The 25348-nt window shown below is 48.3% G+C and overlaps 1 protein-coding gene across 9 annotated transcripts in view; it reads right to left on the reverse strand.

The window, feature by feature from the left end:
- SLC8A3 (solute carrier family 8 member A3) overlaps window positions 1–25348 on the reverse strand; it is a 141841-nt gene that overhangs the window by 18118 nt on the left and 98375 nt on the right. For 4 of the 9 annotated variants that reach the window (XM_047738565.1, XM_047738567.1, XM_047738568.1 and 1 more), the window contains exon 3: window positions 500–606. The exons of 3 other annotated variants lie outside the window; for them this stretch is intronic. In XM_047738565.1, the coding sequence (XP_047594521.1) occupies window positions 500–606 (107 nt within the window). Of the gene's footprint in view, window positions 1–499; window positions 607–25348 lie in introns of those variants that run through there. 2 more of the 9 variants (XM_047738572.1, XM_047738571.1) reach the window with 2 other exon arrangements.

The following is a 25348-nucleotide window of genomic DNA, read 5'->3' on the forward strand; positions in this document are numbered from 1 at the left end:
AAGCTTAGCCCTGAGAATATTGGCCCATGGGAATCTGTGCTGATCACGGAGGCCAGTTTCCCAGTGCTGCCCTCCCACCCGGTGCCGTGTTGTGTGGTCTTTCTCCTTCCCATATAGAAAGCCATCCAGGAGAAACAGAGAGCCCTATATATGATACTCCAGGCTCTGGCTGGCTATCTCTTTCTCTCTCCCCCACGCTGTGTTTTTCCCATATCCATTTCTCCATCTCACAAAAATTACCGTTGACTCCTGAACATCCCTCTTCGGATACCATGTGACAGGCTGACGGGTGTTAGGGCAGTGCTGGGATCAGAGAGAGGAGAGGGAGAGGTGCAAAGAAAGGAAATGAGAGAACAAGAAAGAAAACAAGGAGACGTGGACTTGAGAGGCAGAAGAAAGGGAGAATAGAAGACAAACAGATGGGGGAAAGAAAGAACCAGAAGAGGAGAGGAGAGGAGAGAAGAATGTTAATGTTAGTGTGGAGGACAGGGTACTACACCTTTCTGAAAACTCATATCCACCATGCGGGGGCCCATCATCTCAATGAAGTAATTCTTGTTTTTCTCATACGCCTCATCATCAATTACCTTGATGTGAATTGTTTTGCTGTGGATGGAAAAATAAGTATCATAAGCAAGGAGCAGATTGGGTGGCAGCAAGCCAGCTGGGAGAAGGAACAGGAAGAGAAGGAAACAGTAAAAAGATCCAGAAAGGTCAAAGTGTGTCCCCACGGGGGCACCGAGGGGAGGGGCTGCCCCAGGCCCCCTTCCAGGCTCCCTGGGCTCCTCTTAGGCTTCGTGGGGCTTCGTGGCATGGTCAGACTCAAAGTCTGGAAAGTCAAAGGTTCTGGGTTCTAATCTTGGATACGCCATGTGACCTTGGACAAATAATGTAACTCATACAGAAACAGGTTAAATAATGCTTATACCGTCCCAGAGCAGTTGTGAGAGCAATGAAATAATATAACCGTAATGGTCCCGTCATTTAGGTCCTCCGTGATGTTCGCTTCCTTGTCCTTCTCGCTCTGGGGACAGGGAGAATTTTTTGACTTTTGAAATCAGCTGGTATTGGTCTGAAAGGCATATGTTATAGAAAGGACGCGGCTGGGGGGCCTGTTGGCCTGTGGGAGTCTTGCCTGGACACAGAAGGACTTTTTCTTTCCTTTCTCTGTGGCAGGGACTACCATGGGGAAGCCAGGAGGGCCGGGTGGCTCAAGTCACACATTCTGGAACTCACAGCGGGCTTCAAAAGCTTGTAAGCTACCTCTGAATGAGGTCTGCAGCCTCAGCGGGGGCAAGAACCGGATTACATGAACTCTAGGGCACTCTGAGCCCCAGTTACCTTACAAATCCTATAGTGACCTTGCGATTAGCACAATTATACTATTTTTATATTAAAAGGTGCTAAACAGGGGCACCTGGGTTGCTCAGTGGGTTAAAGCCTCTGCCTTTGGCTCAGGTCATGATCCCAGGGTCCTGGGATCGAGCCCCACATCGGGCTCTCTGCTCTGCAGGGAGCCTACTTCCTCCTCTCTCTCTGCCTGCCTCTCTACTTGTGATCTCTCTCTGTCAAATAAATAAATAAAAATCTTTAAAAAAAAATAAATAAATCTTTAAAAGGTGCTAAACAATGAAAAACATAAACCAATTTTTATAGTCCTGATTTCCATTTTCCTTCCTTCCTTCCTTCCTTCCTTCCTTCCTATTACTAGGAGCTTTAAAAACAAAGATGGATCTGGGCCTCCCCCAACCTTTGCTTAATAATGGGGACATTCCAGCACCAGACTCCAGCTGAGGCCAGTCACAGAGGGTGTGGGACACTGCTGGAGGGGTGTGCCCAGAGCTGAGTCTCCCCTCAGCAGTGGGACGAAGAGACCCATGCAGGAGCCCTGTCCAGCTGCCCATGGGGCATGCACCCTCACAGACTTGAGGGGGCCACAGGCCTGCCCTTTGTGGACCCTTTGTTGAGGAGGCTGAGGTCTTCTGCACCTCCCTTAAAAAAAAAAAAATATATATATATATATATACACACACACACACACACACACACACACACATATATATATGTTGTGTATATATATATACACACACACATATATGTATATATGTTGTATATATATATACACACACATACATAAAGTAGGACTATCTTTACATTCTGATTGGAACAACCTCTCTGCTCGCTCAAGTTTTCCTAAGTCCCCGTCGAGTGTGTTGGATGGCAACAGAGCTTCCCTCGTCCACGCTGCTGAACCTAGAGAACCAATGCGGGCTTGTGGCTCCCGAGGTGAATGAATAGTGATTACTAACACACCCTAGCACCCGCCAATCCGTGGCTTCAAAATCAGAGCCGCCAAACTGTCCTCACTTGCCGCACCCACTGCCGTCGCAGTGAAAGCTGGCTCGCCAACACGGAAAGCGTGAGCGTTCAGCCTCTTTCTTCCTTGAAAGCAGCGGCCCTGGTACTAGAGACTGAGGACCTGGGGTCAGATCCGGCCTCCACTTCTCACCAGCTGGTGACCCCGGGGCAACCAGCTAAAGCTCTTCAAGTCTCATTTGTTATCGGAACACCTACTTCAGAGCGTTCTTAAATGAGATCATGCACGTGATTGATGCACTTGGTGAGGACACGTTCTCTCGTGAGCACTTAATAAATAACAACCATTATTACTAAGGGCAACAGGACCCCGATGTGGGGGGTTGAGAGTAGTATGGGAGGGACTCCTGCCATCTCTAGTCTTTAAGTCAGAAAATAAGGGGAGAGCAACAGATAGAACGGGTGGCTCAAGGGGGGTACAGGCCGGAAATGGAAGTCAGGTCAAGAAAGGACTGGATAGGGGTGCCTGGGTGGCTCAGTGGGTTAAAGGCTCTGCCTTCAGCTCAAGTCATGATCTCAGGGTCCTGGGATCGAGCCCTGCTTTGGACCCTCTGCTCAGCAGGGAGCCTGCTTCCTCCTCTCTCTCTGCCTGCCTCTCTGCCTACTTGTGATCTCTGCCTGTCAAATAAATAAATAAAATCTTAACAAAAAAAAAAAAAAAAGAAAGAAAGAAAAGAAAGGACTGGATAGTGCAGGACGATCCGTCCTAGATGGGTTAGGGGAGGGGCTGATAACGCTAAAGGTGAGAGCACAGACAGCAACTCACACGGTTTTTCAAAATCCGGCCTTGAGTCTCTGTCATTGACAAGCTCTGGGCTGGACAGACCGCGTCTGGGGACCATCTGTGACTTGTGCTTGTGACTTTTAGTGAATAGATGAAGAGAATAAGAGATGTCATCGATAACTCAGTGGAAGACAGGGAAACGAGGACAGACAGTAGTAGTGGCCTGAGGAACTGAGGTGGGCCTGGCGGACCCACTGGCTGGAGGAGTGCAGGAGACGGGGTATCTGACTCCCTCGCTGGGATCAGTCATGGGGACGGCAATACCTCCATTTGGACCCTGCCTGGAGCTAGAGAAACCCTTTCTCTTCTAGCTCTTGAAAACCAAGTAAGTCCTCAATTCTGATGAAGCCACAAGGACATTTAAATTAAGGGAGAGTCACCAGCCAGGTCTTGAGTTCTCTTTCCTAACTTGTTATTCCTCATTTCAGTCAATAGCAACATGGTCTATCCAGACCCGGAAATCACCCCTGATTCTTTCCTTTTCCTCACTCTTTCCCCCAACACCACCCCAACCCTAATGTAATTTGCTGTCATATTTCCATCTGCTACTGAGACCCCGATCAATACACCATTGCCTCTCCTTTGGACTTCGTAATAACTTTGTAAGAGATATTCCGGCCTTTGCCCCCTCCTTCAATTCCTTCCCCCCATAATGACCCAGGGCTGTCTGTTAAAAACACAATCCAAGTCCCATCCCACCATTATCATTGGAATAAATGCAGAGTCCTTACCATGGCCTATAGGATCTTACATATCCCAGCTCCTGGTGACCTTGCTGACTCCATTCCCACCATTCTCCCCTTGCTCGGGAGTCCCACCGACACTGGTCTTTCTTTCTATTCCTTAAATCAAGACCCTTCCCACTTGAGGCATCATCCTTGCTTGTTCTCTGTGCCTGGGTCTATGCTATCCTCATCCTTTGGGTCTCCACATAAGCATCACCTCCTAGGAGAGGCCCTCCATGGGCACCTGACCTCCTTGTGTCTTTTTCCTGCTCACTGTCTCTACCCCCCACACCATGGGTCACCTTCCTCTATGTTCCGTCTGCTCATTCCCTTCAGTGCACCAATCACAGCCTGAAGGCAAATGGCTGGTTTATTAACTTTCTTGTTTCTAGTCTGTCTATCCACATTGGAATGTAAGCACAGGGAAACTGTCTCACTTGCCATCACGGTCCTAGTGGCCGGCGTGGAGAAGGACCTTGACCATGACTTGCTGAAGGACTGAAGGTGAATTTCTGACACAGCTGAGAATACACCTGCCTTTTTGCAGCAAAAACTCATTAGGAACAACAATAAAACATTGCTTTGAAGGCTTTTCTGATATAATGCCCAAGGATTCCCCGTGGGACAAAGAGACCAGAAGCCCATTGTCATCCAACTCTACCGTCCGTTGATGAGCCCACTCCATTTGTCTGTCTACAGGACCGCTCTCCAGCAACACGCTGGGACTGAATTCATGGGGCTTGGCTGGGGGCTTTGAATCATACCAAGGCAAGGTGTTGACCTGCCCTGCTTCTCCTCCCAGCCTTCTGCTGAGGGAGGAACCAACGCCGGCAGTGCTCCCAAGCTCGAAGGGCTACTGCTTGGAAAAGACGCTCCCAGGAGCTCTCCCACCAACAAGCCAGAAGGGATCAGGAAACCCGTTTTGGGTCTGCCTGCCTGGCCTCTCAGAACATTCCTTTGCACTGAGGACACCCAATTCCAAACCAGGCCTCTCGTCCTCAGGACACTGCAAAGGGAAGGGTGCTCTTTAGCCACTGAGTTCCCTGAGGGTGAAAGAGAGAGAGGAAGCAGCATTTATTTGTAGAATGGATGAATACTACCCTGGAGGAGGGCCCTGTGGACTTGGCTTTACACGGGAAAGGGATTTGAGATAAGATACACATTTACATTCTCAACACCATGAGAACTTCCTTATTTCATCCTTACTTCCCCCATCTAATGTAGGAATTATTACTTGCACTTTAAAAGATGAGAAAACAAATTCTCAGAGAGGCTAAGTCACTTGCCTAGAGTCATACAGCTAGCACACAGTGGAGCTGGGATTTTAGCAAACGTCCCTTATTACTGCTACAGCCTATTTTATGCAAGCAGGCGGGTAAACTCTGGACTCCATTCCTGAGCTGTGCCACAGGGAGGAACCACAGAATTCTCCCATTTAAATGGAGGCAGCAGGGGAGAAATTCGGTTCCTAAGTGGCTCTGCCTGGGTACTGCACCGGGAGTAGGGGGCTTGCTAACTCTTTGGCCCTCCCTTTCTAGAAGTAATCGCTAAGAAATCTCTAACTTAGTGACTGCTGCCCTTCGGATTTCTATGAAATGACTCTTCCCTATCGAGAAGGGTTCTTTCTCATCGTTTCTGAATTTACCCCAGGTGCTCCAGGCCTGCTCACAACTCACAAAGCTCCCTCCACCCCGGCCTGGAGGACAGCGGGCGTGGACCTGTAAGCCTTTCTGTGGGAGCTTTCAGAAGCCTCATATTCTGTGTTGGGTTCTTGTAGTCTTCCTTATTAGGCACCAGCAGACCCCCCTCTCTTCCCCCAGCAGGTTTCTGGCCCCAATTCAGGGCAGAAAAGCCCCTCCCATCCCCAACCACACCCTGACAGCCTGACACTGACACTCCCCTGGCCCTTACCAAGGTCTAGGGGAGAGGTTCCTTGTCTCATGAAAAGATTTAGGATGCCCCCAAGTGATGTCTCTTGAAAATAGATGTCCATAGGGTCCCCCAAAATAGTGCCTCTCAAACTCTGATGTGCATATGTCTGCCTCCTGGGAGATCTTGTTAAAATGCAGATTCCGATTCAGTGGGTCTGGGGTGTGCCTGAGATCCTGCGTTCCTGACAAGCAGCCAGGAGGCACCCATGCTGCTGGTCTAGGGCTCAAGACTCCTTGGAGAGCTCTCTCTGATGCTATTAAAAACGGAGGGAAAATCAGACAGCTGCTCAAATGCCAGCACCCGTCAGGGAGAAGGAGGCTGGAATGGAAGGGTAGCACTTCAGCCACAGGCTGGAGTTAGTAGGTCCTCTAAGATGTTGTATTCTGGGAGGGACATCAGAGTGCACCCAGAGTAGGGTGACTGGTACAGTGAAGGGTCTGCAAACCATGTTTCAAATCCATTTGCTAATATTTATATAGTGCTTACTCTGAGCCAGGCACTGTGCTACTCGAGCACTTCATGTACATTAAGTAATTTCATCCTTACAGCAAACCGGTGAGTCAGGAACCTGCCAGGCAAGGTGCTATTCTCTCTGCAGGTATGAGCTCCCTGGAGCCTCGCCATAACCAGTGAGGTAGGTACTGCTTTTGTCCCCAGTGTGTAGGTGAGGAACCGGAAGCCCTGAAAAGTTAAGAGACTTGCCCAAGGTCATAGCTAAGTAAGCGGCAGAGTTGGGATGTGAACCCAGTGTGGCTCTAAAGACCGTGCTTCAACGTGAGGTCTGCAGTGTGGATCCACGGGACAGGCATCTGTTGCAGAAGACGACACCGCCCCGTGGTCCTGGGGCTGTCACAGACGCTGCTTCCAAAGCACTGTGGCCATTGGCAGGGAGACAGACTTCTACTCGGCACAGACCATGACAACAATGAGATGAAGTGGCATGTAAGGGAGTGCCTGCCCGGTTCCTGATGGTATTAAAAAGCAGGATGATAAACATGCGTGAAAACGGCCGTGGAGAGGATTCCTGCTTGCCGCACAGAGTCAGGTAGATGATCTGTAAAGGTCTACACCCAGTGGGGTACTGCTAGACCAGCGCTCTGGGGCGGGGCGGGGGGAGGAACTCTGATTTAGGGTTTATGCCTTCCATAGCGTAAATACCCACTGTAAGTCAATTTCAGGCAACTAAGCTTTTAATGACCATCTTGCAAAATTCCTAAACATTTAACAATCTGCTCTCACAAACTAGCAGGAGCCAGTTCCAGCACACCACGGACAGCGTCAGACTCTACTAAAAATGTTTAAGAGAGGTTAGGATGACAAAAGGTGGTTCTGATGGATTCTGATCCTGGAATGATTTTGTCCGTGCTAGTGTTTCCTCAAAATGGGCAACTATCTGATGCAGTGAGGTGAATGTGTTTCTCCAAACAAGCCTTTGGAAAAAAGACTCAAAGGTTTGGCTTGTAAAAGGAACGTGGGTGGGCAAGAGAGGACTTGGGCCCTTAAAAGCAGACAGTTTTCTTGGGCCCAAGAAGAAGAGGAAGCCGGAGACTCAAACCATGAGAGGGTCTCAACACACTGTTTCTGGCTTGAAGATGAAGTCTGTCATATGAGCAGGAATGCAGGTGGCCTCTGGCAGCAGGCTGCTCCCTGAATGACAGACTGCAAGGACTGGGACCTTCAGGCTTTAAGCCACAAGAAATTGGATTCCGCCAACCACCTGAATGACCTTGGAAGCCGACATTTCCTCTTGGCTTCCACATAGGAGCCCAATACAGCCTTGATGTCAGCCTGGTGAGACCCTGAACAGAGAACTTAGCCACACCAGACCTGAACTTCAGAGCTACAGAACTGTGAGATGATAACTAGATATTGTGTTAAACCTCAAAGTTTATGACAACTTGTTACACAGCAATAGACAACCAATATGGGAGGCTTGTTCATTTCACAAAGTCAGGAACTGAGCCAGATGATCTCTTGAAACTGTCTTGCTGTATCTATTTTATAATCATAATACTTTATCCTGATGGCAGGGCCACTGCTAGGCTATGTAGCACCTCTGTGCAAAGTTGAGAAAAGACACAGCCCTGGAGATGCAGAGCCTGGCAAGGACAGGGTGCTTTTCTCCAACTTGCACAGCAATGCATCAGGATGCTGGGCTTGGCATGGAGAGAACTGGCTGGATTGTTAGCTTTCCACTCAAGGGTCTTTATTCAGTGCACAACATGCACAACTGTAAGCAGCAGTCCTGCTTGGCAGACTCTTGTGTGATTCACTCACTATTCCATACACATGCCAGAACCAGCAGGAATATGGGACAGGCTGAGGCAGAGAGATGGATTTCACTGAAGAACTCTCTGCAACTCGGGGGGGGGGGGCGCAAGGAGGGGTGGTCAGGTGGGTGGGAGGATGAAGGCGCAGGGAGGTACAAATTGGGAGGGAGGGGTGTTTGGGTGCATGTGAAGGAGCATGCATGTGATCTTTGCTGCTTTGACATCTATTCTGGACCCTTCTGATAAGCCCTCTGCAGCCTGCAGCTTCTTCATAGTTATGAGTACCTGTAGTCACAAAGATAGAGCTTCCTCTAAGCAAACTGTATGAACACTTTGTCTCCACTGTCAGTTAAGATCTGACTGCTGGGCCTGTCCATGGGCACACACCTGCACATGTTTGAGGACTTGGTGGTCATTCTGGAATGTCTGGGCTCATACTGGGCACTGTAACTCATGATTGACTCATTTACTCTCCCAAATATCCACTTTCCTAATGCCTGAAGAGCTTCTTACCCGTGGCTAAAGGGAAAAGTGCATCTCACATGACTGTATGATTACAGATCTAGTCTTCAGGATAGGGTCAGAGGCAAAGTGGTACCAAAACCCCCCAAAGGAGCCACTCACTCTGTCTCCCAAAGGTCAGGGCAAAGTGACGGGATTTTTATTTCTTAGAAAAGCAGTCTTCTAAAATAGGCACCCCTGGCACGCCTGGGTGGCTCAGTTGGTTAAGTATCTGCCTTCGACTCAGGTCATGATCCCAGGATCCTGGGATCGAATCCCACATCAGGCTCTTTGCTCAGCAGGGTGCCTACTTCTGCCTCTGCCTGCTGTTCTCCCTGCTTGTGATTCTCTCTCTCTCTCTCTCTCTGACAAATAAACTCTTTATAGGCACCCTTCCTTTTGAAGGCTGTCATGATTTGCAGCTCTACAAGGTAGAAAATATTTTAAATTACAGATTTTTATTCTCTCCATTCTTTCCTAGGATAAAGACTGAACCCTTCATCCCAGGAATTAGAAGCTCTCTGTAATGTCCATCCATCCATCCGTCCATCCATCCATCCAACCACCCATCTCTTCAACTTTATCTTTTCATGCTTGACCACACAAAGTCTACACTTCAATTCTCATTATGCTCAAAACATGCCATACTTCTGCTTATCCTGGAGACCTTCCTTCTTTCCTCCCTCCTTCCCTCCCTCTCTCCCTTTCCTCCTATACCCATCACTCCATCAACCCACCCACTCATCCACCCATTCGTTCCTTCCTAAACTGCATAATAAAATACTTCATTCACTAAGTATTTATGAAGCTCCTAATGCATGGCAGACATGATTCTCAAGCAAGACTTGACGACTTCAAAGAGTCGTCTCTGTAGCGGGGAGGCATTTAAGTAACAAAGTAATCACAGTAAAGTGTGGTCAGCGTGATGATGGGGAGGAGAACAGAGCTGAGGAGGCATGTGGTCAAGAATAAAATCAGGGAAGCCTCACCAGAGGAAGAGGTATTTCAGCAGAGGCCTGAATGATGAGTCAAGTTGGTTTGGCCACAAGGAGAAGAAAGAGTCTTCCAGAGAGAGGGGACGCCCTGTGCAAAGTCTTGGTGGTGGAAAAAAAAAAAAAAATACATGGTGGCTTCAAGGTGATGAAATGAGTTCAGTTTGGCTCGAGCACCCAGAGAGAGGGGGGAGGGGGAACAGATGAGTCAGGAGAGAAGGCAGAGTCAAGGACATAAAGGGCCCTACAAGCATTTGGGATGGTCTGCCCTCCTCTCTACCTGGCCAGGTGCCCCTTACTCCATTCAAATAGAATCTAGATACCACCTAGATCTGAGGATGTTCCTACACATCCAGCGCAGGATGGGTTCCTGACCTTCTGACTACCGCACTAATCCAGTCATCTACAGCCTGAGGCAGTCCATACTGCCTTCACACATCATTATCTTGCCTCCTGAGCTAGGCTCTATTTCAAAGGCTCAGAATATGTCTCGCCCCTCTCTCCTTCTTTGGTTCCTCTTCAGTGCTTACTGGATACATGGTCCATGACGCATCCATCCACCCATTCCTAACCTGTTAGAGTAGGCAGTTAGATAGACAGGAGCAGCCAGGGAGAAAGGAGGATAACAAAGGGACAGTTGCCAGGGATGGTCTCCACCCAGAGACTGCCCCATCTCCCTTAGACCAACCCTTTTTGCCGTTTAGCCCAGACTGATAAGCAGAAGATAGGGCAACAGAGACGGCCCCAGCTTTGGAACCTGCACACTTAAGGAAGACCTTATCTGCTAGTAACCCCAAAGCTCTTATAATATCTCTGTAATACCATTTGCATTGCGGGTTGGTCCCCCCACCCCACCCTGTGGGTTGTCTTAGCGGCTAGTGGGCAGATGACGACCATAAACTTGCACAAAAGGTTAGAGGGGAAGAAACCAAGACACGTTCATGGGTGGAACCATGGTAACAGGATGGGAGGGAGGAGACCAAATGAACCCCCAGAAAATAACAATGAGGAGCTCAGCATGCTGCCTCCCTCCTCTCCTCTTGCTCCTCTGCCTCTGGGGTGCGCTGTCTCCTTTTGCTAAAAAAAATCCTTTGCTACTTTCACTCTATCAAGTCCCTCTTTCCTTGGAGAAGATGAGGACCAAGGAATTACACAACTCACCACCCCGGTTACACACCCAGTCGTTACATATCGGAAGTATGTTCCTGCTCTCATGAAGCTTATAGTCCTATAATGGGAACATGGACAGAAAAACATCCCTTTTGCTGCTTCCCTTGGCTTGTGCGGAATTTCCACGCAAGTAGGGGGTCACAGTAAGCTCTAGGAAATGTATTATCTTAATACAGCGAATCAACACACTTGCCTCAGGTCGCTCCAACCCGTCTCGGTTTGAAAAGCGGGAACCTCAAGGAAGCTCCTAAGCTAGACCATTTCTCCCAGCCCCCAATGCAAAGAGAGTGCTGTGTGTTTCTGAGTGTGTGCTCAGACACGTGGAAAATCAATATGCTCATGCATTGTCTAGTTACAACTTCTCTGCCAGGACGACAGTGCTCTCTTCTCTTTAAGCTGGGATAGATTCCTCTCCCTCTTTGCTGCCTTGTGGTGGGAAGGGCTTCATATTACTATTTGTAGTGTGGGTGTGAGTGGGGTGTGATGGGGTGGAGTGAGGGCTGGGAAACTCCACTCTAGGTTAGCAGGAGAGTCTGGCCTTGAAAGTCCCACTTAGGGGCGCCTGGGTGGCTCAGTGGGTTAAGCCTCCGCCTTAGGCTCGGGTCATGATCTTGGGGTCCTGGGATCGAGTCCCGCATCAGGCTCTCTGCTCAGCAGGGAGCCTGCTTCCCCCTGTCTCTCTGCCTGCCTCTCTGCCTACTTGTGATCTCTGTCTGTCAAATAAATAAGTAAAATCTTAAAAAAAGAAAGAAAGAAAGAAAGAGAGAGAGAGAGAAAGAAAGTCCCACTTATTCTCAAAGGGGCATCCGATTTCCGATCCCCAGAGCAGTGGAATTGACAGGGTTAGGCTCTACTTGTGACTCAGTTATTTCTAGTCCTACACGGCCCTCACGTTTGCCCTGCCTCTCCTTAACTGAGTGGGGTCTGGGAAAGGGAGGACGATTCACAGCTCCAACTCTTTCCCACTTGCTTCTAGTCAAGAGGGGAAGTAAAACAAACAAACCTACCAATGGTCTGGGAACAAATGCCTGCTGTACCCTGAAGCTGATAAATTCCCTTCCTGGAAAAGCAACGAGAATCATCTACAAAATCATTTTATTTACCTGTGTGCTCCCAGCACCGTAGAGACCAAGTGGCTGGTTATCTGATTAACGGCTTTGGAGATGTTGAATCTCTCTGTCTTGTTTTCCCTCTCCGGTGGGCATATCATTTTTTTTTTCTCCCTCTCTTTAGATTTTCTTTATGTACTTGAGAGAGAGAGCAAGGATGCGCACACAGGTTAGGGGAGGGGTAGAGGGAGAAGGGCGTCTCAAGCAGACTCTGGGCTGAGCCGGGAGCCTGACACAGGGCTGCATCCCACAACCCCCGAGGCCATAACCTGAGCCAGATCAAGATCTGGATGCTCAAACGGCTGAGCCACCCAGGTGCCCTCGGGTATCTCATTTTCTAGAGTGATTGTGATCCAAGCAGAAAGTGGAGAAGACCATATCGTATGGACACGAACTTCAGGTACAAGAAAAACCTTCTAATAATTAGGAAGCAAGAGGGACCAGCTCTTAAGGACTTGAGTCAAACATTATGGAGGCTCCGTACTACCACCTTCATGCCCTGTCCACAAGAGCACGTATACGGCCCATACTGCTGGTGGATAATTTCTAGAGATCCCAGTAAATAGCAAGTTCAGGAAAGATTCCTGTCCCTGGGCTGGTTAGAAAAAATCCTTCAATTAGAGACTTAACTACATGGAAAATGTGCTTATTCTATAGACGTTTTCTTGACTGAATCAATCAGGGACTAAACGAAGGCAGAGCAGTGGGCTCTGTTCTCATGCCAGTCAACGGAAATGCCGCCCCCTGGGGTTGTGCGCAGAGCAGCAACTCTGGACGAGAAAACAGCAGACGGGTCACTGTCAGCCATTGTCACCATCTGAGTGTATTGTGCTGTGGGACCCAGCGGGATTGTCAACAATTTCTACCTGTCAGACTCCTGCATGAACTGTTTTCCAGTTCTCGCCGCCTTCTACCAGCCAAAGGGCAAATTCTTGTTTTGCACCACCTAGAGACAAAACGGGGCTCAGGCTGTCCACGGTTGGAGCAGACTGCCTAAATCCTAGCCCCATCTCAGCTGCAGCAGCGCGGAGCACTGTGTCCCCTCCAGTGTGACAACCTAGCCCACAGCGAGTTTCACAGGACTTGGTGACCTTGTCAGGAACGTAGTAGGCAAACTTCTTGGAGAACAGAGTCTAAAGGTAGAAGCTGACATTTTCACAAGGGTGAGGGGCATACAAATCCTATTTGCCAGTGTTTAAAGCTCTGATATTCCGGGGACGGTCAGTGGAAGAGGCTGATGGGGAGCAGAGAGCAATGGGTCCAGAGACGGGACCGGGCTGAGGCAAGTAAGGCGTAGGTGCAAAATTTAAGGGTACACCAAACGACCCAGTAATCCACATCAGCCATAATTTACTGTGATGTTTTTAAAAGTAAGAATTAACACAACAATCCATGATGAATGAAATACCACACATTTAAAATAAAGACAGGGCCCAAGCTTGACTCGCCTTACCGTAACCCTAATCAACTCTAGTGGCCATCCGGTGCCTTCTTGTGTGACAGAGACAAGGTCAGGAAGCAAAAGACTGGAGTCTGGGCTCTGAGGCTTCATTCCCTGCCTTCCCCCTGGTCCTCCCCTCTCTCCGAGCTTATATAAGGGGGGCGGAGGCCTTATTTCTCTCTTGGGATTTTTGTGGGTAATGGTACGACCAGAAAAACACAACCCTTGCTATGGAAACTGTGGGTCTCATTCAACTCAGTAACTGGGCGCGCACACGAGAGAGAGATTGAGAGAGAGAGAGAGAGAGAGCTCGCAAGCGTCGTCAGTAAGCCTCCTGCTTCACTCTCCAGAGCTAACAACTTTAGCCTTCCAGGACTTCCTGAGCCTCGTAGAGTCTATCCCTCCCTCACCACTCTCCCTCATCTGTCCTCCCACAGCTGAGGAAGCACCTGTCCTCTGGGACAGACTGGATCTCGGCAATGCTCCCTATTTTTAGACAATAGGGAGGGACTGGGGGAGGGCAGAATGTCTTCTCGGAGAATATTGCCTCTGAACTGTGCTCTGGACAGATGGCAGCCAGCTCTCTGTGGCCCTCGTTTCTGCCTCCCTGACCTTGTCAGTTCTGTTCCACCTCTCCTCTCCGCCATGCCGCCCTAGTCAAACCATTGTCACATGCGGATGGGACCCTTGCGACAGTCACCCAACCCAGCTCTCTGCTTCCATCCCCCATGCCCCGTTGAGGCCCATTCTCCTATCTACAGTCAGAATAAACTTTTAAAAATTTGTTTTAAAAAATCATAACATGCCACTTCCTTCCTGAAACCCTCAGTAAATTCCCCTTGTACTTAAGAGTAAAATTAAAATTGCATAATTTAGCCCAGGAGTTCTGAAACATTAGTACACAAAATCACCCAAGGGCTCCATCCCCAGAGCTTCTGATTTGGAAGGTTTGCATTTCAAATAGGTTTCCAGGCAACTAACTGCTGGGCTTGGGGCTCCTAGACCACCCCAGAGAACCTGATGCAGCCCGCAAAAACAGCTTGGCTTCCCCACCCCTCTCACCTTCTGTCCTCCTCTGTTTACTATTTCCTCAAATCCATCAACCTCATTCCTGTCTTGGGTCCTTTGCCAAAGCAGTTTCCTTTGTCTGGATCTTTCCTCCTCCAGATACTCTTAGGACCGGGTCCTTTTAAAATGTCTCAGCATGCATGTTACTTCCCTGTCCACTCCCTGGGATTGGACTCCAGCTACTATCCACCAAACCACTCTGGTTTGTTTTGTCTTCCTTGTTTATCCCTGCATGGTCTGTTCTCCTCCAATCTAATACAAGCTCGGAGAGGGCGGAAACTGGGGCTATCGCATTTACCAGCACCTGAACTATCTCTGGCACAGAGATGGTACCGCTACGTTTGTTCAGGGAACGAACGAATAGTACTAAGTGGGGGAACCAGAATTCGAGCCGGGGATGGACTGCAGAGCCTTCCAGTGGTCCGAGAGCTGTGGCAGAGATGTGGCTGGTCTCCGTGACTCCATTCTTGTCCACACAACTCAACTCCCTTTAGAGCCTAGTTACTGGGCTTCTTTCTTTCTTTCCTCTTTAGGAGCAAGGAGGGGCAGAGTGAGAGGGAAAGAGAATCTCAGTGCGCAGCTGACCCAGGGTTCATCTCACGACCCTGAGATCATGACCTGATCCAAAAATCAAGAGTCAGATGCTTCCCTGACCGAGCCACCCAGTTGCCCCTCAGCTACTTTTATGAAAAGGTCACTTGAATCCCTCTCCTTTCCCTCCCAAACAAATCTAAACTCTCTTCCCCTGTCCTCGACGCATGCACGAAAGGAGTCACCTTGGCTGGAGCCTGGCTCTGCTGTCACTTCAATACTCCACTCATGGCTTCATTGCAGTGTATTTTCCACGGTTTCTTCCGGTGATGGATGCCATGAAAATCATTAGTCACTCTGTCATTAGTGGTTCAGAGCATGGGCCCTATGGCGAGAGATATCTGGACTCAGGGTGTAAGAGTTTTAGGACTCGTGGCAAATTACTTCCTCTCTACGAGTCTCAGTTTCCTTCTCTGAAACCTCAGAAGGTTTTTGAGAGGATTGAGACAAAGAAGTAAAACTCGGAGCGTGGGAAGTGGCATGTAGTAAGCAGTCCAAAATGTCACTTAATGTGGTTATGGTCTATTGTTTAAGTAAGAGCCAGAGCCACCAGGAAAAGGATTCCTTCTTCCCTAGTCTCCAGGATCAGGTCAGAAGAGGGCAACATGGTTGGGAGTTGGGCAAGGGTTGGTGTGGGACCAGGCAGGGCATTTTCTGAGCTCCGTGGTTGGCCCGAGGAACGGTTCGAGACGAGAGGGTATGCCTGGAGAGGGCTCACATCTCCTCAGCACCCCTGCTCATTTCCCAGCTCTGCATAGGGACCTTAGGAAGTCTTAGGAAGTCTCTCCGCTGATGGAGATGGTCCTTCCGCAGCACCTGCTGCCCCAGTGCAAGCGCCTGCCTTTCGGGGGGCCACCTTCCCTACTATCCAACACTGCTCTTGGCTTTCCCCTGAGGCAGGAGCACACAGCATGGCTGGTGAGGCTGCTCATGTGCCTATTTTCATCCCATCCCATCTTTCACGAAGAGACACCCTCAAGGATCCTGTCTGATCGCCATGGAGGTTTGCGTGGAGGATGCAATGGTACCAAGTGTTGTACTGAAGACTCCTTGGCCTCGGCAAAGGGCTCCATGAGAGGTCAACGAAGTGGAGGCAGCATGTGAATTCACTGCCCACGGAGCCTGATCCTGGCTGTTCTCCTTGAAGACAATCCCCCCACCTCCGCGCCCTTTTCTTTTACCAGAGATGCAAGAGTCTGACTTTGTGGTCCCAATCAGTGCCCATCGCTCAAGTTCCTTTTCCACCCTGCCCCCACGCCAATGACTTCTGACCCTGCTCCCTCCCTTCGTGGGCCTGGCAGCGGGGTGACCTAACTGGCTTTCGGTGCAAGGGAGTCTGTTTCCTTTCCATTCCAACTGTCTTCCTCCAACTGCCACCTCTCAACCCTTCCCGGGGCCAGAAGGTCTGTAGTCAATACTCATTTCGAGCGCGATACGCACACACGTCTGCCCTTGTGGTGGAGAGCCTGTGTTCACGGAGAGGCGAGGGCCCGCTGACGGGAGCCAACCCGCAGCCCCTCTGAAACCCTCAGTTAAAGACATGTTTGTATCTACTGCACATCTGCGGGCTGCTGTCTTCCCCATGACGTTCAGGGCATGCCAACAGCCAGGCAGAGCTGTGCACCTGGAACAGAAGGCGGTGACACTCCAGGTGGGAAAAGAAAACACAACTACAGTGACAGTCATATAATGTGCTGAAAATTCTACATCTGCCTGGAGGGCCTTTAATCAAGGATTTTGAAGCACATTCTCCAGACCTTGCCCATTCATCTACCCCACATCCCTGGGAAAGAGCCAGCAGGTAGGGAGCCGAGCACTATAAATAGAGTACTGTATCATTATCTTTGATGTGAACACTATGTATTTAGACAGCATCTCTCTGAAGAGCTAAAGGGCTCCACACACATTATATTATCTAATTCTAACTCATTCATACAGCAGCCCCCAGACTGGCTGCCTTGCAGGTAGTTTGCTAAGGCTTTGGATCCACAGAAATTCACTCTGATGCTTTCTCCCTCCCGTCCTGCCCCTGCCTAATTCACAGACACTTTCCCAGGGCCGCTCCCATGAACCCTCAGGAGCCAATACCATAGCCTGACTCATCCTGTCTACATACCACATACTCCGTTTCACACTGGCGATACTAAGCGCTGGAGGAAGAAGACGTGATACGTTTCCTTGCTGTCAGATTTCATCTGGGCCTAGTTTGCTGTGTTTTGAAAGCATGGTTTGTATGGACTTCGTGATTATAGTGAAGACACAAGGCAGGGAATGGGTCTGCTGGGTGCGCTGACCACACGGGCCCGTGGTGAAGACCAAGCTACCATGGTCAAGGCCAAGGACAGCCGCCTTGTTCACCCTGAAAATGCACATCACCTTTAAAATTGATCAAGTTGGGGCACCTGGGTGGCTCAGTGGGTTAAGCCTCTGCCTTCAGCTCAGGTCATGATCTCAGGGTCCTGGGATCAAGCCCCACATCAGGCTCTCTGCTTAGCAGAGAGCCTGCTTCTCCTTCTCCCTTTGCCTGCCTCCCTGCCTACCTGTGATCTCTCTCTGTCAAATAAATAAAATCTTAAAAAAAAATTTTAAGTGGATTAAGTGGATTTTGTTCACTTGTAAGAGCTTCTGTGTTTCCCTTCCACTGATAACATCAGGGAGGCAATGTTCTTCTGTTAGGTAATCATTGTCCCCGTCACAGTTGTAAAGAAGCAATCAAGTGTGTAATTATTTCCTCATTTGTCTCCCCGACCCCACCACCTCACTCTAAGCTCTAGGAGGGCTGGAGCTGTACTTGTTTTAATTGTGTCCCTATCCCTGATATTGAGCACATGTCCGGTGCATAATAAAAATATTTGTGGAATGACTGAATGAGGGAATGAGTGATGGTGTGAGTCACAGTGAGCCTGCTCTGGTTTATGGCTTCTAATCAGGCCCTTTGTTGTACCAGTTTAAGTTCCATTTTAGGGCATGACAAAGGTCTCCACTCCCACTCCTTGCCATGCACCTAGAAAATGCTGTCTCACCAACACTCCCTCTTGCTCCCCTCAGCCCTCAAGGAGCACCTAGGGGCTGCTCGGGTAGAAGCCATATACCTTCCCTCTCCTCCCAGTTTCCATCACACCGAGTCTAAACCCATCCAATAGTTTAGTGGAGCTCTGCCCTCAGCGTGGGTCTATGACCTGCTCAAACAGTGCAGCATCCCCAGCAAGCTCTCACGCCTGTGTCTACGTATGTGATATGGTGGGGAAAACACATAAGCTCTGGGGTCGCAGACTCTCGAGTTCAAGTCTTAGCTCTAATGCTTGCAGCTGTGTGACCTTGGCCAACTTCCGAAGCTCTTTGAGCTTCTGTGTCTTCAGCAGTAACATGGAGATGATAGCATCCACATGGGGTGGTGTGTAGCCTAGATGAGAAGACACAGGCAGCAGGCTCAGTAAATCACCATTCCCTGCCCTTCTCTTCTATCCTCGACCCTTCCTTTGACTCATCCTCCCTCCTGGCTGCCACTCATCCTTTAGATGCTTCTAGCTGTCACCCCCTAGGTTTTAGGCTCCATGCGGGAAGTGTTGAGACTCGGACTATATTTAGATGCCTTAGCTCTTTTATCTTTTACACCACTGTGTTGCTATGGTGATGGTGGAGAGGGAAGGGGGGGGACAGCCTGAAAGGAAAGATGGAGCTCGGCCATGAAGATGGGTGGATCTGGCTGGGGACTGGTTCCAGTGAGCTGGCGCTCTCCAAGAACACTTACCTGTGCATTCCATCATCAGGAGGTGCCCCAAGGAGATAGGAGGCAATGCCCAGGAAAAGTTCTTACGAAAAGGGGAGATAAAGAAGAATGACTGTTGAAAATTGTTCGTTATGCTGCCCAGCCACAGCCTTAGCTTCTGGAGCCTTCCTCAAATGGTTTATCAATCAAGGTTGGCAACTTGCCCAAGTCACACAGCTGGTAAATGGCAGAGCAGGGACTTAAACACCTGGATTCCTAATTCAATGCTCTTTCCATACCAATGGCTATCAAAAACCATTTTTTAAAGCTGAAGAAAATTTGTGTGAAAAAGGAAGCCTACAGTGAGGTATAACCAAGCACAGCAGGCAAAATCAGAGGTGCTCTAGTTGAAGTGGAGGGTCCCTCTTGGACAACCTCTCCTTCCAGCCTCACACGCAGTGAGAGAGAGGTTTAGGGAGCCCTTCTCCAAGTGTAGTTGTGGACGTCCCCATATTACAGACATCTGGCGTAACCGTAAAAGTGCAGCTTCCCAGGTCTTAATCCCAGATTCTGATTCAGTAGATCCCAGGAGATTCTGATAAACACTAATTTAACAGGAGGCAAATTAGCAAACTCTTGAGTCAAAAAATTGGGAGAAGGGACATAACGGAATGATCTTTCTCTTTTCCTATTTGATTTCTCAAGCTCATTTATAGCAGCCTAAGGGCAGGCATCTCAAAACGATCAGGCTGAACCATTCTTTGGTTTCCAACTGCCTTCTGGGCCTCGGCCAGTTGCTAAGCTCTGGGTTCTAGCCTACGGACTGGTCGTCAGGGTCCAGATGAAATCATAGCCATTGTCTGACCCTGGTGAGGTCATCATTGTGCCTAACAGAGCAGATATACATGCAAGGAAGCTCTGGGTAAGGGTTCAACGAATGGATACCATACTCAAGAACATACAAGGAATGTTTATCAGGTGAAAAGTCCCAAAGGAGCATGTGAGATTTGGACTGAAAATAGACTTACTGACCAAGTGCAAAATCTGGGAAAATATACAGGGGCAGGAAAGCCTACTCATTGATTTCCCATCATTGAAGGGTTTGGGAGAACTATATGACAAAGCAAGGAAGTCCTGATGATGCAGTTGAAGGAGGCAGTCAAGATTAAACTGAGGTTTTAATCTCCCCTATATGCTGAAAACCTAATGATGTCCCCCTCCTCTATAAGCAAGAGCTTCCTCTGGGCCACACACTGTGCTTTACACAAATACGTCATTTAATCCCTCCCAGTATCCCAGATACTATTAGAATTCCTAGCTTGCAGGTAAGGAAACTGAAACTATTAGAAGTTAGGTAATTCTGCCCAAGTTAACTCAGCTAGTAAGAGATAGAACCAGGATTTGATCCCAATTAATGGCCCGATGCTAAGGCCTATGTATATTCTTACCCAAAATGAACCCATAAAGTAAGTGTATGAAGTCCAATTGAGTTCTCATGATGAGGGTTTTTTCAATCTCAAATTATTTCCCCCAATTTTGGGGGAGATGATCCCTACTTAGCTGATGTTTTAGGATAATCTAGTACTAGGTAAGCGCAGGAATATCTCCAAGAAGATTATTTACCCAGTTTTTTTCCATTTCTGCTTCCTGATCTTTCAGCAGATTGCATTTTTAAAGTCTTTTTAAAAACAGATTTTAGAAGCCCCCAACAACAGAGGACCATAATACATTTATTCTGTAAGTCCTGCCTCTGAGGCACAGCCACGGTCCCATCTGCTCCAGTAACCTTCCCCAGTGACTTCCCCTGTGGGCCACTCCCTCTTCAAACCTGTCCCATTTCCAGTTTGTAGGAACCACTTGGCACCCAGTACCCACAACCTCTGTCTTCTCCCATCCTTGTCCTGTGAGCTCCACGGGGGCATGGTCATGCTGTACATGTATGTCTCTGTTTCTCCAGCACTTGGCCCAGTGAGGTTAACTTGAGCCACTGAGCAGTCACACAGGAACAGGAAGTTGAAACAAGGGAAATCAAAACTGGAGGCGGCCAAGGAATTGTCAGTACAAAGGGAGGTGAGCACGGACAGCATGGATTCACCAGCCTCCCATGCAACTGACTGGTTTCCACGATGCCTTTTGGAAACTGACCTGGCACCTCTCCGTGGCATGTCTGTCCCGCAGATTCTGGCCACATAGGTACAGTTACTCATTTCCAAGATCCATCCCTTAGGCATGGATGGAGCTCTCTGACAGAGACTTCTCTCTGGATAGTCCTTTACCGCTTAGAAAATGCTCTTTCATGCATGACCACTCAACAGTTTCCCAATTGTCCTGTGGGGTAGGCAGCATGATTGTCAGGGACCCCACTCTACTTATTGCCGAAAATGGAATTATGGGGTGAATTTTGGCTCATTTCCTCTCTACCAAAGGAAAACAAAATCCTACTGGAAAGGGGGCTGGCAATTAATCTTGAGTTTTGGAGTAGGAAGAGGAGAGGAGCCAAAACTAATGATAACATCAGACAGCAGACAACTGACCGTTTTTTCTATTCCTAGCTGCCTAGTACCAACTCCCAATACCTGAAGGATAGGGAGTGCTGGTAATTCCTTGCATGTGCCCCAGGCACTTTTTTTTTTTTATTTTTTTTTTTTTAAGATTTTTATTTATTTGACAGAGATCACAACTTGGCAGAGAGGCAGGCACAGAGAAAGAGAGGGAAGCAGGCTCCCTGCTGAGCAGAGAGCCCGATGTGGGGCTTGATCCCAGGACCCTGGGATCATGACCTGAGCCGAAGGCAGAGGCTTAACCCACTGAGCCACCCAGGTGCACCCCCAGGCACTTCTATTTAGAGCTACTTCATGTTCTCCTCACAACAACCTAGTGAGGTCCACAGAGCTACAACCACTCTCATTTGAGGGGTTCGGTAATCGAGACCTAGAGGAATGAAGGGCTTTACCCAAGGCCACACAGCTGGTAAATGGCACTGCTTGGATTAGGCTCACATCTTCAGGTAACAAGGCCAAGGTCTACCCAGTCCATACCTGGGCGTTCTTGAAGGTAACAGAAGCAGTGTACTAAGATGGTCCACTTCAAAGCACTGGGCATATTACTACAAAGGAGACAAGAGCAGAGCTGTTGCTCTTAAACTGATCTGTGTTTGAGTCATAGTCCTGGCACTAATAACTGGATAACATTGGGAAAAATCACCTTTCCAAGCCTCAATTTTCTCATCTGTAAGAGGATGGCATGAGGATTAAGGGAGACATCCTCCTACGGGCTGCTAAGCACAACTTGCTCAGTATCTATTCATGCCCTTATGATTGTTGACAGCAACACTGGCATTAATTGCTGAATCTGTTTTAATGAAATGATCCCAAATAAGATCTTATCATCTTGGTTATTTTCCAAGATGGGGATCGTATCCCACACACGTAGGCATATTCTCTCTTTCACCAACTTCCCTATTGCGTTTCCTACAAGTGGCTGTGAAGTTACTTTTCAAGCGTACCCTCCATTAAGAGTAGATTCGATGCTTGTTGCCAACCTTCTTGGGCTGGAGGGTAGAAATCCTGCGGGTGGGTGGTTATCTTATCTTTTCACCCTGCTGGCCATTATTCAGCCAAGCTTAACACATTTCTGCCTTTTCATTTCCCCTCACCCTCTGTCTAGTCAAGTTTCTAAAGAAGCAGACTTGTCACTGAAGTCATCAGACAGAACACTTAGCATTTTCCTCACATGCACACACATTCAAAGTACTTTTCCATCTCTCTCCAGTGCTCAGTGTCCAGGGGGAATGCGGTGTCCAGGAGTGTGGCAATAAGAAAGCAGAACATGAAATATTTTCTGGAATGGCTAATGCCTAACTGGGACCCAGAAAATACTCACCGAGGAAGGCAAGAAATGGAGTTGGGGAGAGACATCATGGACCTGCCTCAGGTCAGAAAACTGGATTGCAGGGTCTAAAGTGACTTTGGGCTCCAGATATCTAGAATCCTGTTTCCTAAATGACATTTGAAATGTTTGAAATGGGAGACAAAGAGCAGCGGATGTGTCAGTACAGAATGGAGTAAGAAGACTCCTTGGAGGTGCTCATGTGCTTTATAACATAGATGATGGAAGGGAAGATGTAAGGGGGGAGGAGGGTGGGGAGGAGGGAGTGCCCTCCTGGACTCCAGAAGCTCAATCCATTCATACATGGCTACTGAGCATCTTATGGGCAAAGCGTGTGATAGGCGTTAGGGGCTGAAGGAGTTACAAACATGAGTAAGACATTGTTTTTTACCTCAAGGAGCCTAGTACAAAATAGATTACAAACGTTGAGAAACAGTGACCTGGCCGTATTCACAGTGTACAGATTCCCGTCCATGGCAATTTTGCCTCGGCTCTACTCTTGGGAGAGAGAGTGGATTGGCACTCCATTTGCCTTCACAAAATGAACCATACAACACATACACAAAACCATATAGTAATAATAATAATAAAAATAATAATAATAAAACACATAAGCAGATCATCATTTTCTCTTTCCTGCCTCCTTAGGCTTTCTTTGGTGCTGACACTGAAGACAAAACATTGACCTGATTTCTCCTGCGTAACCATGTTTGTAGTTGGTGTTGGTGATTAGTTAGTGTGATGTCCCCGAGGCCCTTCTCTCACCTTTCACCTGCCCGGCTCCCCACCCTCACTGGCCCACATGGACCACATCCTTACAACATGCCCACTACTGTGTCTGGCACCCAGTTGGGCATCATAACAGAGATGGCAAGCTACACAGAGATAAATAAAATCAGTTTGCCTACTCTTTGAGAATTCACCGTCCAGTGGGGAAGGCAGATATGTGAGCAGATCTTTATGCTGTCAGCTCAGACTGACTTACAAACCTAGGAAGGACTTTGAAGTTCCTGTAGGTCTCAAGCCACACATCACCTCATAATAACGCCTCTTCCTTACGTACCATTCAGTAGGTTCCTGGGATTGTTTCAAGTGTCTCCCAGGTACTAACTTAGCAAATCTCCATCATCCAGCAGGGTAGAAACTATTATTTTATTCATTCTCCTCTTTTAGAGATGATAAAACTGAGGCACAGGACACTTAAGTCACTTGCCTAAGGTCACATGGCTAATATACGACAGAGATAGAACTTGGACTGAGATAGCCGAGCTCCCCAGTCCCTTAACCACCACACTATACTGCCTTTCAAGTGAGATAATAAAAGTTGCTTTCTAGTGAGACAGAAGGAGATAGTGGCCTCTGTCATCTGTTATCACCTTCGGGTCTCTCTGGCTTCTTTTCAACCCACATTTATCGAGGGCTCCTTATGTGCCAATACCAGGCTGAGTGCCCTCAACACATCTCACTTACCCCTCATTACAACGGAACGAGGCGGGACTAGCACTCTGTCCTGTTATGGACAGAATGTTTGTGTGTCCCCGCCCCACTCCCAAATTCTGGAATTGCCAGAGCAGTAAGATAAGATTTTCTAGTTCCCTTGGCTTAAGAGCAGCCACACCAAGCTCTCACTCTGGGAATGTGTTTGTATCCACATCTTGCTGACAATGAATCAGAACACAATACCCGGACCCCCTTCTACATGGAGCCAGTGCCGAGCTCGGAGTGCTGGAGCCCCCCGCAGGTCCAAAGGTTCTGAGTGGCTGGAGTCTGGGGGCTGCTGCTGTCACCTTCCACTGGTTCTCTCTCCCAAGACTAAAGCCAAGGCAAAATTGCCACGCACAGGAATCTGTACACTGTGAATATGGCCAGGTCTTCTTCTAGGTCACTGTTTCTCAACGTTCCACCTTCCAGGTGCATCCACCTGTCCACTGTCCGATGCCTCACCACCTTCAATGGTTATTTAAGAAAACAGAAATTTTCCAAGGATCTCTAGCCACAAAACAAGTTGTTAAAGTCATTACAATTATCCAAAGGGAAAAAGAATTCAGGATAATTCTTATCTCCCAAATTCTGGAGTTTCTAGAACAGTAAGATAAGATTTTCTAGTTCCCTAGAAACTTACCTTCTAGTTTCCTGGCCTAAGTCCAAGCTGGAGTATTATTAGGAGAACCATCATAAAAAATGAGACAAGGAAGACAGCTGAATGAAGAATAAGGAGGCGGCAGACAGGCAGATGGCGTTCTGAAGGAGGAATACCTTCCTTAGAAGGCTCTTGGGTTGCCATGCGGCTCCCATTCATCTCCTGCGACTTCCTGGAACAAGGGCTGCTGATGTATGTTATCTATCGATGGCCCAGCAGTCCTATAAACACTGTCCATCAATAGCCACAGGGGTCTGTGTCCCACAGGCTCAGACACTTGCCACTCGATCTCATTTATCTTCACCCCTTTTTGTTATTGCTCGGCTGTAAAAAATATCTTGAGTGCTACAATCTCCTCTCTTCCCCGTCTTAAGCAGTTACTCTCTATCAAATACTCAATTCCATTTTCTGGATGTACAGAAAAATCACTTGAGCTGCCATTCACAATTTTGGCTCTTGAGGCAAATCAAACAAATTTAAAACAATTGTTACAAGAGCTAAAAGGCAAAAAAAAATCATTCAGCACCAATGCTTTGGCTTCATGGAATTTGACCTCCACATACTGCCTGTCATCCCCACTTTATACACAGGAAACACAAGCGCCAGAACTTTGCAACCCATGCAGTTTCTAGGTGGGAAATTAACTAACCAG

Source organism: Lutra lutra, chromosome 7, assembly GCF_902655055.1.
Source record: "Lutra lutra chromosome 7, mLutLut1.2, whole genome shotgun sequence".
NCBI lineage: Eukaryota > Metazoa > Chordata > Mammalia > Carnivora > Mustelidae > Lutra > Lutra lutra.